Source organism: Dermacentor silvarum, chromosome 5 (assembly GCF_013339745.2).
Source record: "Dermacentor silvarum isolate Dsil-2018 chromosome 5, BIME_Dsil_1.4, whole genome shotgun sequence".
Lineage (NCBI taxonomy): Eukaryota > Metazoa > Arthropoda > Arachnida > Ixodida > Ixodidae > Dermacentor > Dermacentor silvarum.
In genome coordinates this window covers 106,799,078-106,815,408 of record NC_051158.1, presented here as the reverse complement: position 1 = coordinate 106,815,408, position 16,331 = coordinate 106,799,078, and the positions used below count along the sequence as shown (strand labels likewise).

The following is a 16,331-nucleotide window of genomic DNA, read 5'->3' as shown; positions in this document are numbered from 1 at the left end:
TGGTATTTTCAGCCTGCAAATGGAATTCGCGCCACTGTTTCCGTTGGTCTGCTTCCCTGCTGTTGTCAGCGTATTTTTATTTATATTTAACACAGCAAGCATTTATTGCATTTTTATTCACATGGCAGTGTGTTTGCTATCGCATTCATTGCTTCGCCCTTACGGCGAAACTGTGACATTTTTTATTTATATTTAACACAGCAAGCATTTATTGCATTTTTATTTATTATTGCGATAGCAATTATATGGACACTCAAAAGCAGATTTCTGCCGTCGCCGTCGCCGTGAGGTTCCGTATGACGTCATTTGGAGATGAAATCGCCGCGCGCCGCCGAAGGCTGTATGTGCGAGTGAAAGGGCGCGAGGCGCGCGTCTTTAACTGGGAGTGAACGCACGGCGGAGAACAAACGCGCGTTCTGCGCCGTGCTCGCTTAAGGGCTGCAGAAGTAGGCGTCTCTTTTCTCCTTTACAATCACCATATATGTAGAGCAAACGCGCCTTCTTCCTACGCGCGAGAGGCCGTGGGGGAGGGGGAGGGAAGGGAGGCGACGTTTAGCTGCGGCACCAAGTGCCTATTTATATCAGAGGCTCCGGCAACAGTCACCAACGCCGCACGCATTTTGAGCGAACGCGGGCAAAACGCCGATGGCGTCGACAACAGTTCTGCGTGTTGCCGATGCTGCTGCATGTCCAAGTTTATACAGCTGATAAAGCTAATATCATTACTCCGTATAGCTCTCTACAAGTTTGCTACCGCAATTGATGCTTCGCCTTTCAGGTGAAACTGCGACAACTTTTTATTACCACAACAAGCATTTGTTGCACGTTATTTATCGTGCAACAAATGCACGATAAATATAGACATATCAAGGGCGCTATAACGTAAAATGATTCCAAACTGCTTTGATTCCAATTTCTGAAATCAGCCTCCACAATTGGTCAAAACATTTTCGGGCCACTCCCAACTTCGCCTGTCTGTAGCGCGACGTCACGAAAACCGCCATAGCTCCCCATCAGGTATAACGTGTACACACTGATTATCCATGATTGAACCGCACAAAAGAAAAAGAATCATTCCTGATTCGACGCCTTTTCAGCATTACCCCTCCGCTATTGGTCCAATGTTTTCTGGCTACGCCCACTTCGCCTGTCTGTCACGTGACGTCACAAAACCGCGAAAACTCACCATGTCAAAGTGACGTGTACGCGAAAAAAACGCATTAATATGCCGAACAAAACTGAAAATTGTTCTGAATAGCCACAGACTGCCCCGTTCCGAAAGGAATAGAAGATGGCGGCCCGCCGATCGCTCAGGCCCTCGCTACTCGCACCTGCCGGTGAGCATGTATTTATTTGCGCATGATAAACCTTTTTGCGTGATAGTAAAACGTTATCAAATCCTTTCGGCGTGCATACGACATCGCTCTGCCAACTCTTACTTGCTGAGGATCGTTTTAGCGGCATTGTTATCCTTCCGTTGCACGCCGCCGCGATTTTCGACCAGCCACCGCAAGCTAAGTAAGGCGAAGCGTACCAATCGGAGAAGCCGGCACTACCCTCTTCATGCGGTTATCTATTTTCACTGTGCTGGCTCGGCCCCATCGAAACCCTCTCCACTAGAGCGTGCTCCTCGCCTCTTGTCAGCCAATTAGATAAGAAAAACCGCCGAGTTTATACAATTTTATTGGTTTTGAAAGCGAACAAAGGTGACCTCCTATAAACGAGGAGAATGTTTGACTGGGTTGTTCAGACAACGCTGCGGGTCACCGCCCCATGCTTGCGTCGGTTGTTACGTAAATTTGACGTCAGGGGTTTGGAATCAAAGCAGTTTGGAATCATTTTACGTTATAGCGCCCCATGTTTGTGATTATTTTCTATGTGCTGAATTAGACGGGGCAGTCTACAACAGAGCTAATTTTGTGCTTGTGCATCCGATAGAGACAAAGAAACAGGGGCCGTTCTAATTTTGGTCCTTCACCGACGACAATATTATGTCACAAAAACACTACGAATTGAAAGGCAGGACCTCTGTGACATAATTCAATATGTCGAATAGTAATTTCGGCATTGATTTGTTGGTACCCTAAGCAACACACACAGCAGCACAACATGAGCAGAGCAGCTTTTGAGTGGGCTTTTCTACTGAATGTAAGAGTTCCAAGTGGTAGCGATAGAGAAATGGTGTCGTTAGTGGCATGTAGAAAGCTCACGCTAAGTTGTGGTGTCCTCAGAAGCCTATGGAATCCCGAAAGCGCATTCAATTACTCGGGACTACTGAGTTCCTTCTTATTATTTTTAACAGATTAGCGCCAATGAAAAAATAACTACTTGCCATAGTTAAGTCATTTTTAATAGACAGTTGTCTTTGCACGCTGTAGAAGAATTGGTAAATATGTATGAGTGTTGCTTTTGTGCGTTATACGCTGCGATTGTGTTCTTTATAAAGTACGCTGTCCCATTGTGCTAGGGAGAACACGATTCTGGCTTCAAAGTTGTGCTATAGTTTGGAACTTTGCAAAACGAAAACCTTGCATTGAATGGTCAAATTAACGCCTATACAGGCACGTTTACCCTTCCGGTAGAAAGATTATGATTTAGGAAGCTATTATTCTGTGTTTGGGGAATGCCTTTACTATTCAAGTAACATTTGGTATGCAGTAACTATGTAAGATTTTTGCGGCATATGACAGGGTAACCTTGGAGTTGCTTTCCTGTAGTAACGCAGTGTGAATAAACATTTGATACAGAACACACGATTGTTTACGACGCATGTGGACTCATGAGAGGAGAGTATTCAGTAATAGCTTTATTGGTGGTTGGAACACTGAACTTAACGGTGGCCTCTCTTGTGATGACAGTCGGTTTTATCGCATTTTAATTCGATTGCACGAATTGCTAGGTCATATTTGTGTAAAACATTTCTCAATTATCATGAGATGGGGCCCGACTCCAGTTCGCGATTTCGGGTTGCCCTATTTTTACGGCATTGATGCTCTGGTTTGGTGCTGAAATATACAGTATTTACATCGTCCTTGACAATTTCTCGTTTCTCCCAGTTTGGAAATTGTAAAAAAACACAAGCGTGCAGAAGCATATCTATTCGCACTGTTCGCACAAACATATCTGAATTGTTTTTCGTTTGTCTGATTTTACTGCAACACTGTGTGTTTCTTATTGAATCTAAAGCTGCTCCTGCAGCGAGCTGAAGTCTGGGCTAATTAATTCGATAGATATCCAGGAATATACCAATCGAAGGAGTAGTTTCATCGTAACTCGCTTTTTACTGGTCAGAAAAGCGTCCGAAATTTGAACGTTTCCGAAGACTTCCATACTTCAAGATTCGCACGCAATTTGGAACGGGTTTTCGACCATAAACAATGGTACCGCTTGAGGAGATGTTGGACTAGGCACGTAGAACCTATTTCCTAGGGAAATTTTTGAAAGAAGGCCCCTGTATTTAGTTATGCGTGAAAAACGACGCTTTCCCATAAAAAACGCGGATGTTTATAGAGATGGCTGCTAGAGGTTGTGTTTGGCGATGTTCCTGGATGTACATAACATGTTAGAATGAAAAGCGTGTACAGCATAGCTGATTAACTCAAGCAGACAAAGTTAATGTATGTTGCTGCCTCGTTTCAAAGAGGATGCAAATAAATTATCATCATCACCCGTGATTCACCCAGTCAGACACGTAGTTAACGCACACCTTGCAGAAGCACTTGGATTTAAAGTGGACGGAACCATCAACCAGGCAGCTGTCGAGATAAGCAAGATACGTTTAGAGTATTGGTGGAAAAAAGCAGGGAAGAGATTGATACGACCGGATTCGTAGGAGGCATAAGCGGTACAAGGTAGATAGAGAAGTTTTTCGGAAGAGAAGAAAGGATTTGGCAGATGTATACAAAAATGCTAGAATGAAAAGCATGTGTAAAATACCCGATTAACTCAACCACGCTAGCTGACTGTCCCTGCCCCGTTTCAAAGTGGATGGCAAAAACATTATCATCATACTAATAATAATAATCATCATTCCCTAATTCCTCGTCTCACAAATGGAGGTGCTATTTGGAGAGGTACTATATTACAGCAATGCGAAGGGGAGTTCCGATGCAGAGTCTCTAATACATGTAAAATAGCTGTGTGGTGCTTTTTGCAACAAACAATAGGCATCCTGGTAGCGAAAGGCAATGTGTCGCGTTCATTTGTTTGCGACTTATCATTTTAAACAATCATACTCAAGCAAAAGCGTTCATTTCTGGTGAAAAAAAATTTCATGCTTGGCCAGATGCTTCTTGGCACATAACAGCAAATAAAAAAGGTAAACAGGAGGCCTACATTGACAAGATTAATTATTTCATTGTTCTGGGTTTGTAAGCTTCATTGCTCTTTGTTCCATATGTTATAGTCTGTTAGCCGTCTCATAGCATCACGAGATTCTAGGTATGTGCGATACGGTGATGTAGCATTTGTCAACCGTCCCAGCTGGCTTGTGCAACATGACAGACAGACAGACTCTGCAGACAGACAGACGACGACGGACGGACGGACGGACGGACGGACGCAGAACAGACAGACAGACAGACGGACGGACGGACGGACGACGGACGGACGGACGGGACAGACAGACAGACAGACAGGACGGATGGACGGACGGACGGACGGGACGGACGGACAGACAAAGTCTGTCTGTCTGTCTGACAAAGAACTGAGGAACTGCGTTGGGACGCCCCCTTTCAGGGGGAGTCGGTAGCAGTCGCGGGCCGCTCCCACGCAGGGACCGGAAGACCGTGACCCTCCGCCTTCTCGCAGGCCCTCTCGCAAGCCCTCTGGACAATCCGAAGTTGAACCGAGAGGTCGCCGCTATTAAAGGCTTCCTCCCAGTCCTTCCTCTTCGTTGTTAACTCTGTGTCGCGTAACGCAGGACATTGCCATAGCATATGAGCTAATGAGCAGTACGCTCCTCCACAGTCTGGGACATTACAATATGAAGCTAACTAGTATGTCAGCAAAGAATAGCGCCAGTTATTTATAAAAGTTGAGATTGTGATTGTGTATGAAAATAAATATAAAAAATAAAATAAAATAAAAAAGAGCCTAAGGCAAGGTGTAAAGCATATATACGTTTTTTACGCAATGTTCTCGCGCTGCTGCTGCATGGCGCACCGTATTTACAATTTTTCTATGTGCAGTGCTTCAAACACGTCAAGGGGACGTGCAATCTGATCAAGGCAGACAAGGTAAGGAAAGCACTGTATTGATTTTTTTTTAAATTTTTGTCAAGACCATGGGCGTACATGGACTTCACACAAAAAGTTTCTCCTTGATGCGGGCTTAGCCCAATACTTCATTCTCTTGTTTCGTGTTTCAGGGCCCCGCACTTGTGGACCTCTTTGAGACCATCAGCGTAAGAATAAAACTGCAGATTATGATTACCGTGCCTTCCGTAAACTTCAAGCATTTTGAGAATACGAGGAATGAAGGAAACTATTGTATGGCGTGCTGTGAATGGAAGTGCACAGAAGCATGCTATATTTCCTTATATAGACATAACGCTAAATATAAATGTACATTCTACCTCAGTTTGCCAGGCAACGAGTCCTGTTCTGTAAGAGCAGATATTGCGCAGCGCGTTACAAAAGCGTGTGTGGTCAAATAGCAAAATTTATACAGGCCAGCACCTCCTGCACCACGACAGTTTATCTTCGCCGCAATGCAATTTTTTGCACCCTTTTTCTTACGGAGAACAATGAACTGTTCCTAAAATTAGCCCAACTTTATGTAGAAAGGGCGTATACAATATATTTGTTTTTCAATGACGCAGTATTTCCGTGATTGGCGTTTAAGCAAGTTCCAAAGAACCATACTTCATCTGAATACACATATACTAGGAAGAATGCATTCCGAACCTTGTCTACTGGAAAACATTTGAAGGCAAGATAATCCGCAGCTGTTTTTCTTATTTAACATTCGACAATGGACCAGTGCCTTAGTGGGAAGGCATTCGACGCGACAACGCCAGAGGGTATCACCGACCTTGCCTGCGGCGTGATGACCGGATGGGCCAAGAACGCCAGGATCTTGGAAAGCCTTCAAGTCCTGCTGCCTTTCGTACGTTGCCAGACAATGAACTCATGTATAGTGAAATTTGTTGGCTTTCACATGCCAACTAAGTGGAAGCATTACAAGATAACTAGAAATCCCAATTCTTCCACGTCTACTAGCCATGTTTGCTTTGGCGAAAAGCTTGGGAGTCTATTAGTGTTCTCTGTCAATCAGGAAAGGTTTCCCTGAACATTTTATTTATAGGTGCTATTTAAACGCCAGTCAACTAAAAGAAAAAGAAAGGCGGGCAGTAATACTAGGATGCTTCCCGATTACAAATACGCCTTTGCTGGGGGAAAATGGCATGATGTTTAGTTTGAAAATAATTAGAAGCTCTAATATCGGCTTAATTTTTGGCAAGGTGATATTTTTTGAATTCGGTCGTGTGTAGCAGCTGAAGCGAAAAGCTTTCTGGGAAATGCTGCGGTTAGATCCACCCACCAGGCAGGAAAACAACTGCCGTGACATCTTCGTGTACAAGGCATCTCAGCAGTAGTTTGGCGAATGGCAGTAGACAGAATTTTCGATCGACATGGAATGTATTCATTGTGAAAATGCCCGAGGCCAAAGCCTGAATGGTAGCAATAATAATAAGGACACAACCCACCAATAAACATGTATAAATCACACGAAATCTCGTGGTTAGAAAGTAATAAAATCTGGTTAGTCTTTAATAATTTCGGCTGAATCTGCTGAACTCGTAAACTCCAAGATATATTCGAAACACGTTTGCAGAATCGTCCGTCATGCATTCGGCAAGACAAGTCTGGAGAAGCCGTGTCAACAGCATTGCCTCTGTAGTCTTGCTGGCATTTCATATTTAACGAAGTTTTGTAGCATGCGTTTGACGAGGCTGGCTTGAACCTGACAGGCTGAAATCAATGTCGCAACAACGACGGCGCACGTCCCAGAAGAACGCAATTCGCTGATATTACCAAGCTCTAGGCGTGCGCACACCATCCCTGCTGATGTCACGTTGATGATAGTCCTTGCTGCTTAACCACCGAGTTGGGTTCAAAGAAACCTTAAGAATATTGCCAGTGCTAGCTCTATTGTAGGTCAGGCTTTTTAGCCCTAGCTCACCGAAGAAACGCTAGAAAAAAGACGTACATGTTTTCTTTTTTTTTCTTTTGCTTCAATTTAGCAATGGCTCTACAAAATCTGAACTATTATACCTCAACTGGCCAAAGCTTGTTCCTTGTTAAAGTGCATTCTAGATTTCGCCACGCGCCGAACAGGCGCGCAATGTTTCGCCACTGTGCGCATATTGTAATGTTTTCTTATCGTTGCTTGAAAACAGTTGCTTGAAAATATAGTCGCACTTTGCTTCGCTAAGGGGCAACGCCACCGACGTTTTCACAGAAACAGTTGTTAAGCAAAACATATCTTGAGAATAGTCTAATGGCGAGTAAATCACAAGCAAGAATTTAGCTAGGACCATGATACTTAGCGAGAAACTACTCATCTCATGAGTGTCGGGAGAAAAATCAATGACTTTTTGGCTAAGAGAGAAAATGGCTGGCTCTGGTTTATCGTCGTTCGCTGATCATAGACGATGATTGCATAGACAGTTACTAACTCTAAACTATTTTGGACAGTCTACTGTGAAAACTATTCGTTGATTTTGATACTTGTTTGCTGCTGCGTTGAGGTACGTTTTGCAGCAAGGCTCCATTTTATGGGAGTTTTTGAAAAAGATCAATGAACTATGAAATGAGAGTATTTCCTTCAAACTAATCCTAATATGTGCCGCCCGACAGAGGTTTCTAATTAGTGAGAAATATTATTACTAAAGTTAACATTTTCATTCATCTTACCCATAGCGCAGAGCTGCACTACTCATCTCATGGTAAGCAGGTGGACTATAGGAAGTCTTTAAAATATCATACAAACAACAGTAATTTGAGTTTTTCTTATTTTTCTATTTCCTTTTGGGCGGTGTAGCAAAGCATGGTAATTCAAGCGAAAAATGTTGCTCCTAAGCTACAATAATAAATTCACGCTCACTGTATGGCAGTAATAATCTGTCATTGCCACCCCTTATTAGTTCTACTGGTTTAGTCATACCAGAGTCCTGCAATACTTTCTATGAAAAGCATTGAAGGACCCTGGTCATACGAAGTTTCCGCTGCACTTACGACTTCAGGATTTATAATTCAATATGCGTATTCAACACAATCCAGCTAAACATTCTTATGCAAATTATACTGTAAAGATATAAACTATAATGATCTGTTATAATATTTACCATTCAGCATTACCCCTAAAAAGAATACAGGCACTTGATTTTATACATTGTGCATAAGTATGTCAGCACAGAATAACAGGATGGAAGTAACACAACAATGTTAACCCCTATATGGCGCAAGCAACACTGTCGTTTGGATTATTTCGAGCTTTCAGATCACTTTAGTAAAGTTAGATTTCATAACTTGACTTTAAGAAGACACTTTTATTGAGAAAATTTGGAGCCGGAGGTGAAAGAAGTGGGAATTTTAAAATTTATTTTTTAAGTATCACGCAATTTTTTTTTAGTGTAACAAAAGTTCCCCAAGAAATAAAAGCATCTAAGGTGACCACAGGCTTGACATGCTGCGCGACAATGCGCTTAATGTGTAGGACATGACAGAACAGCTCTCCTGACCGGCTTGCAGCCGCTAAAGAGACCTTGAAAGAGAAGCAGGTATTGGCTTAGAAGTTTACTCCAGCGATTCTTTTCGCGTGCGCTTGCGGAAGGGACAAACCCGGCTGGTCACGATAGCAGTGGACAGACTTAGAAGCCCAACCTCGTCGCTGCAGTAGTGCAAAGCGAAACAAAAGAGAATTCTAACTTGAGCTTTCTTAGTAAATCACCATTCTGCAATATCGGGAAGGCCACTCCTGTCGTTGTAAGTGACTCGGTAAGCCAAAAAGACTCCAAAGCAAAAGGCGGGTGGGACCATCCCATTGAAGTACTCCCACCGGCTCATGATCTCGTGTATTATCACACCTTCTGCTCGCACCTAGTTAATTCATTTGCTCATAAAGATGATCCGCTTTGTGTTCTAAAGGACCAAAAGGCTGAACTTTTAACGGCGCCACAGCTGTCCAAATACCAGAACATACATCGACGTCCTTGACGACACATTGCCGTGTCGGCGCGAAGGTGTCGGCGCCCAATTAAAAAAAGGAAATACTACGGTGACCAAGTGTTTACTTCTTATAGTCAACAATACAGTGAATTTAACAAGAATAGAGATCTGAAAGAATGCTTTTTCAGTACAGGCTGACTTTGTGTTTTTCATCTATGTCCTTTTAAATTCTGAGTGGGAGTGGAGCAGGTTGAAGGCATTCTGCGTACTTGCTTGAAGCGCCCAACTGCGTTTTTTTTTTCACATTTGGCATACTTTTCTGTGCCGTGGTGAAATAACACTGTGGAAGATAAAAGTGCCAAATTAGACGTTTAGTACAGTTTGGCACTGATTTATAATTGGCAGTTTTTGCGTTGAATTTGAGATTTGCGATGTTTGTACACTATTGTTGGCTAATGACACAGTTAGACAGCAGAACATTATGCGCCTTGCACAACTGAGTGGCAACCAATATGGATTTAGTCGAATTCTCCGGTAGTGGGCATATATATATATATATTTTTTATTTTCGCTAGAATGATATGGCAGGCCGAATATATAGCAGAGCAGCAGATGGATTGTATCATATGGCGGACATGATTTCTCCAAGAAAATCTTTTTGTTATTTTTCAGCCTTTGCCAGGGCTTGGGATTGGAAGCAGCTCCAGTTCTAGCTCTACGGCATCTGAAGACAGCGAATCAAAAGGACTTGTTTCAAATGTGTTGGACATAGTTACAAACCCGTTGTCAATACTGAAGCCCCACGGAGATTCTGACAGCGACAAGCCAAATGGTCTTGTTTCAAGTGTGTTAGATGTTGTTACCAATCCTTTGCAAGGCTTGGGCTCACAACAGGATGATTCTTCAGATGACAAGCCTAAAGGACTGGTATCTTCTGTTCTCGACGCCGTTACTAATCCTCTATCAGTGCTAGACATTCAACATGACGATGACTCTTCTGGAGATAACGAAAAACCTAAAGGACTGGTATCTTCCGTGCTCGACGTCATTACTAATCCTCTTTCAGTGCTAGACATTCAACGTCGCGAAGACTCTTCTGGAGATAACTAAAAACCGAAGGAACTAAATCGACTGCCTTGCATGCTCTCACACAATCTCATCAACATGATGCTCCTTCCAACGAGAATGAAAAACCAACAGGCCTCATCTCCAGAATGTTCGACGCTGTTCTTAATCCATTGTCGAGATCAGATTCCCAATGAAACAACAATGCGGCATTTTCATCGCAGGATAAAGAGAAACCTAAAGGCCTAATTTCTAGTATGTTGGATGCTATCACAAGTCTTGTATTGGGGCAGGACACTCACATGGAACACGGTTCTGGATCCTCTTAAAACAGCGACAAGCCCCAACGCCTGCTTTCAACTGTTTTGGGAACTGGCTCAAAGCATGACGACAACTCAGAATCACAAGCTCAGCCAGAGAAAACTTCAAGGGATAAAAGTAATACGGACTTCTTTCAAACGTATTTGGAATTGTGGGTCGCTAGTCTTTACTCTGCTGAGATGCAAATCCGTGGTAGCACGTTTTCGTTTTTCAGATATGTCGACAGGCTGACAAATGTAAACGCATAATACTTATGTATTCGCACAATGCATTCGCATAATGTAATACTTATGTAAACGCAATTGTATTCGCGTATTACACTTCGCGCGACGTGTGCACTGATATCAATAATGTGCAGATCAATACACCTAACGTCAAGACAGCTTGACGCCTGCGGGTACATATTTTTTTCTTAGGCTGCACTAAATAGATGGTTTGACGCCGTTGATTTCCTCGTGCGCAGGAAACACGTACACTCAGTAAATTTATTGCTAATACGGGGATCTCTAAACAAGACGCACGTGCACAATACATCCTATTCAGAAGAAACGCACAGAACTTTTTATCCATCGTATATTTCATTTTACAAATTATTGTTGAATAGCTGTCTTATGCAGGATTCTCTATTTGTGTTCGCTTCATGAAACCGCCAGGGAAGTTTAGCAGGAAAACGTGATCACCACAATGTTTTCGTGCCTCAGTGGGTATGGAAAAGAGAATGCAATGTGTTCGTGAAGGGGGGAAATGGCTATGCTGAAGGCTTGATTGAACGGCCCATAATACTTAAATGTTATGGAAGCGGTTTCAGTGTTTTTCAGCGTAGCTGTATACCTGTACCAGCCGAGGAAATTTTCATGTCGTTGGCGTAAGCAAAAAACGCCAGGCTAATTGAATACAAACAGAAATCGCTTTTGAAATCAGCCATACAGCATACAGCTCAGCACTCGTTTTCAAAAGAAAATTCACAAAACAAGCGTCAAAACCACACGATGGATGATAAGGCGCGTGTGAACAATGGGAACACCCTCCGACGCATTCCGGTAAAGATTAGGTTTGCAGCTGCTTCGAAAGGGGTTGACGTCATTCAAAACCCGCGTGAGACCAGTGTCTCTGGTTTCACTCTTTGTTGAGCCACGTGTGTGAATTCAAGTGACGTCACAATGGGTAATCGTTGTGGGTGTCGTTTACAACGTTCCTTCTCCCGCGTGTGTTTCCCGGTAAAGATTCGGGTTGCGTAAGCTACTCCGAGTGGAAAAGTACTCAACTGCATAGAAATCACGTAGTGACGTCACCATGGTCTAGCAACTACTTCAGAGCATTCCAGGCTGCCATGGGTAGACCACGGAAAGTTAAGACGCCTGACGAACAGCGTGAATATAGTGTCATTGTGAAGTAATAAAAGGCGTGGTTAAGTACATTTCACTTGTCTCTGGTTTCACTCTTTGTAGAGCCACACCCGCCGCGGTGGCTCAGTCAGCTAAGGCGTTGCGCTGCTGAACACGAGATCGCGGGATCGAATCTCGGCAGAAGCGGCCGCACTTCGATGGAGGCAAAATGCAAAAACGCCCATGTGCTTGCGTTAAAGTGCACGTTAACAAACCGAAGGTGGTCAAAATTAATCCGGAGCCCTCCACCACGGCGTACCTCATAATCAGAACTGGTTTTGGCACGTGAAACCGCAGAAAGAAGAAGAGAGACACTGTTTGTAGAGCCACGTATGTGAATTCAAGTGACGCCACAATGGGTAATCGTTGTGGGTGTCGTTTACAGCTTCGCTGTCCAACCACCTTCACAGCGTGGATTGGAGCCACAGTTTTTTATATTAGTAGGATAACCCTTTGAAGCCATAGTTATAAAGACAGTTGTTTTCTTCATTCAGTTAAATTGAAGTACATATATTTAATAAATATACTTGGTGTGTCCAAGATTAGTGCTTCTGGTTCTGAGAAAATTTCTCTTGAATCCCAGTCTAACGTCTTGAAGCAGGCACGCTCAGGCTATTATTACTGTTCTTTCCTCCGAAAATCTCCTAATATTAACAATCATTCTGTGGTCGAAATCAGAAGGCATTTCTTTGTCATCTGGTAATTGCATTTCATGGGCTGTAGGTGCAGTCGGAAGCAACTACGCAGTTGCTTGAAGGCAGTGCAGTTTTAAATAATTTGTTTACTTCTTTCAAACAAGAGGGTTATAAAAAGCAATGCCTCATCTTAAATATGAAAACGTTGCGAAGGGCGGTACCAACGTGTTTTTCCATCCCACCTATAACGTCTTTGAGATGGTTAGCATGCCCCAATACTGAGCTGCAGGAATCCGATTTTGAACTTCACAGTACACCTGCAGTTCTTGATTTTTTTCGTAGCTTGAAATAGAATTGTGCAACCAATTTAACGTTTCTTAAGAGCAATGGGAAAGCTTAGGTTGTGAACGCGCGAATATATTGTCAATGCTATCCTCATATTCGGTACTGCTCCGTGATGTCTCAAACTTCATAAAATGAATAACTGAAAGTGTCGTGTACTTCGCTACACCGCCCTATTATCCCAAGTTCTATATACGACGAAGACAACGGCACGATTACTGGTACTTTATATGGCTTCGCAAGGAACCACTTTCTTAATAGTTTACCAGACTACTGATCCTCTCAAAATAAATCGTTCAGGAGTAAATACAGTAATGTACTAAGCAAATATCACTAAATTTGGAGAGACTGTATCATAATAGAAGTAACCCTTGCTGCTATTGCGTCATTAGGTGGGTTGTTTTCATCACAATTGTGCATTACTCCTGAAAACAAACACTGCAGTGTTTCGTCTTGATCTACCATATGTATTTTTTTAGATGAAAGCAAGAACCCGAGCATAAATTGCGATTATTCATTATGCCAAAACGCACAGTGTGATAACAAATGTTTTTCTACTCAAGCTGCAAGAGAACCACTTTAGCACTTGGGCATGTCTAAAAAATGGTTTAAAGCACCAAGATTTTCTTCAGTGCGATGTCAACCACACATGTGTGAACTTCCACTCCAGTAGTTCATAAATATATCAATTCAAGATAAACACTAAATAGTGACTTCAGCCGCGGCCTAGTCTTCGAAATAATTGCAGAAATTTTATCGTTCACACTGTAAGTTGTTATAGAATATTTCAGAATACATAGTTTATAATCAGAGCATCAGAATGTGGTTAGTGTGATGTTATTGGGTGCAGTATCACTCCAGAAAGAGATAGAAGCAGCACGCGGAAGCACAAACACACATCAGACGTATATTGGACACACGTAATACATTAAAACAGCACATATACAACAGTTCCCCAAAATATGTTCAAGAAGATACACAGCTAATATAGATTAGTCAAAAGGTAGTCGGCCTACAGTTCATGTAGAAGTAGTTGCCGCCATGTCGGAGTCGTCGGGGAACCGGTCTCGGACAGCAGTGTCGGACAGCTGGTTGGACAGCAGAGTCTAACTACAGGGTCATATCGCCTCGTGGAGCTCAGGTGGCCCTGCGCCACAGTCGATGTACCGGAGCCTCCGCGTGCCCGATTACTCGATGGCGGGGTTTGTGTTCCGGAGAACACTGCGGCAGCCCACCAGGTCACGTCCACAGCTGGCGAGGTAGCCCCGTGGCCGCTCACCCGAACGCTCGATCAGCCAGGCTCAGGACCGCCAGCCCTCCTGGACCAGTTGCCCAGCGGAAGAACTGGACGAGGTAACCCTGTGACCGCTCACCCGAACGCTCGATCAGCCAGGCTCAGGACCGCCAGCCCTCCTGGACCAGTTGCCCAGCGGAAGAACTGGACGAGGTGGCCCCTCAGCTGGTGACAGCTTTGATTGTGGTGTAGACGTAGCGGCGCGGGTGGCGATAGCTCCTATGGGCCGGACGCCCAGCGAGGAAGCTCTGTGCCGTCGAACGCCGAACCTCGCGCACTGCTCACGCCACGGGGCACGCTCCCTCGAGCCACGCTTTCGAGGCGCCACTGTCCACGCTCACAGGTCGGTGTCGATGATGATGATCACCTTGAGGTACATACCCACTCACGGGTATTGGTGCAAGAATCGGTGTCATCTTCGCCACCGCACGGCGCACTGTCTTCACATGCTCATGTTTTACACTCCCGTGTACCATATTATCACAGTTAGTATGTCACAGGCTATGAGTATCAAAGAATAAAACTATGCATTGAACAGTACTATAAATGCTCAGCAGGTGCAACTGCCGTAACATTTTCCGTCGTGTGCGCTAACGGACCAGGCGTCATCAAATCAAAGGAGTTTTTGATATTGTCACCTGCAGTAGTGGGCATAGGGCAAGCGCAGAGGCGCAAGAAGAAAGAAGTGCGCGTGCTAACCTTCTCGCTCGATAGTTGCCTCTCGCCGCCGTTTTCGCCAGAGCCCAGCCGCTCTTAATAAACGTCGTCAGCCCCTTTTGAAGACGCGTGGAAAAGTGGTGGAGGTGCTGGGTATTCCTCACTCATGCCACAGACTGCTCCTGGGAGCAGAAGCACCAGCCCTGTGTTAGTCCATACTCCCGTCCATCGGACCAGCCGCAGGATCCGGGGACTGCCCCCTGAAGACACCGTAGTGCTTCAGACTACCTCAACCGGTATGGAACGTGCAATGACGAACCGGTATACACTTCAGAACCCGCTGGTGCCGAAGTCGCTGCATGGCGACATCTTCGAAGACGTCGAAGACTGGATGACCGACTTCGAGCGCGTCGCCGAATACAACGAATGGGACGACGCGACTAAACGTAGGAAGGTCTACTTTTGCCTCGAGGACGGCGCTCGTACATGGCTTCAAAACCGTGAGGAGCAACTGCCGTCGTGGCGCGAGTTCCGCCTCATCTACTGGACACTTACGCCAGTCCTGATCGCCGCGAACGAGCCGAACGAGCAATTCAGGTCCGCGTCCAGCTTCCCAACGAAAGCGTTACCGCGTTCGTTGAAGATATGACGCGCCTCTTCAGACGAGCAGACCCTGGAATGACCGAGCACAAGAAGTTGCGTCACCTGATGCGAGGGGGGAAGGAGCAGCTCTTCGCTGGTCTGGTGCGCAATCCTCCGAAGACTGTCGGCGAATTTATATCCGAGGCGGTCAGTATGGAGAAGATGCTTCAGCAGCGCTCTAACTTTTACGAGCGGCAAGTGAACGCGACTACGGACATGTCCACGGCCATCGGAAGCCACAATGACAACCTTCGAGACCTCATCCGCACCGTTGTGCGCGAAGAGATACTGAAGGTTTACGGCACCCCACAAGACACGGTGAGCTCCATGGCGAGTGTAATAAGAGATGAAGTGAACCAACCGCTCCGGTCCACCGTTCCTTTTCCTAACACCGCGCCTGCACCTTCTGTACACCACCGTGCGACCTACGCAGAAGTCTTGCGACAGCCTGCTTCGTTCCCGCCGCTGTTTGTTCAGGCCGCTCATCCGGTTGCACTCCCACCAGCCCAACCGGTGCCATACATCGAGGAACGACGCACGCCTCCACCGTTTCCCCATGCCGCTTCTCCGGTTGTGCTTCCGCAAGAGCGACCAGTGCATTACGCCGATGATCGACGCATGTCCCCTCGGAAGTCAGACGTTTGGCGCACTCCGGATCGCCGTCCTCTGTGTTTCCCCTGTGGTGAGGCAGATCATTTGTACCGCCAGTGCCCATACCGACGCCTCGGGTTGCGGGGATTTTCCGCCTATTCGCCGCCACCCCGACTGGGCCAACGACCTCGGGACATTGAGGATTATCTGGCTCAGCAACGCATGC

The 16,331-nt window shown here is 45.0% G+C and overlaps 1 protein-coding gene across 1 annotated transcript in view; it reads left to right on the top strand.

Moving 5' to 3' along the window:
• LOC125945938 (uncharacterized) overlaps positions 1-11,325 on the top strand; it is a 68,004-nt gene extending 56,679 nt beyond the window's left edge. Inside the window, exons 6-9 of the mRNA XM_049668340.1 lie at positions 5,190-5,237; positions 5,369-5,404; positions 5,983-6,108; positions 9,846-11,325. Coding sequence (XP_049524297.1) covers positions 5,190-5,237; positions 5,369-5,394 — 74 coding nt within the window. The 3' untranslated portion in view covers positions 5,395-5,404; positions 5,983-6,108; positions 9,846-11,325. The remainder of the gene's footprint in view (positions 1-5,189; positions 5,238-5,368; positions 5,405-5,982; positions 6,109-9,845) is intronic.
• The last annotated feature ends 5,006 nt before the right edge of the window (positions 11,326-16,331 follow it).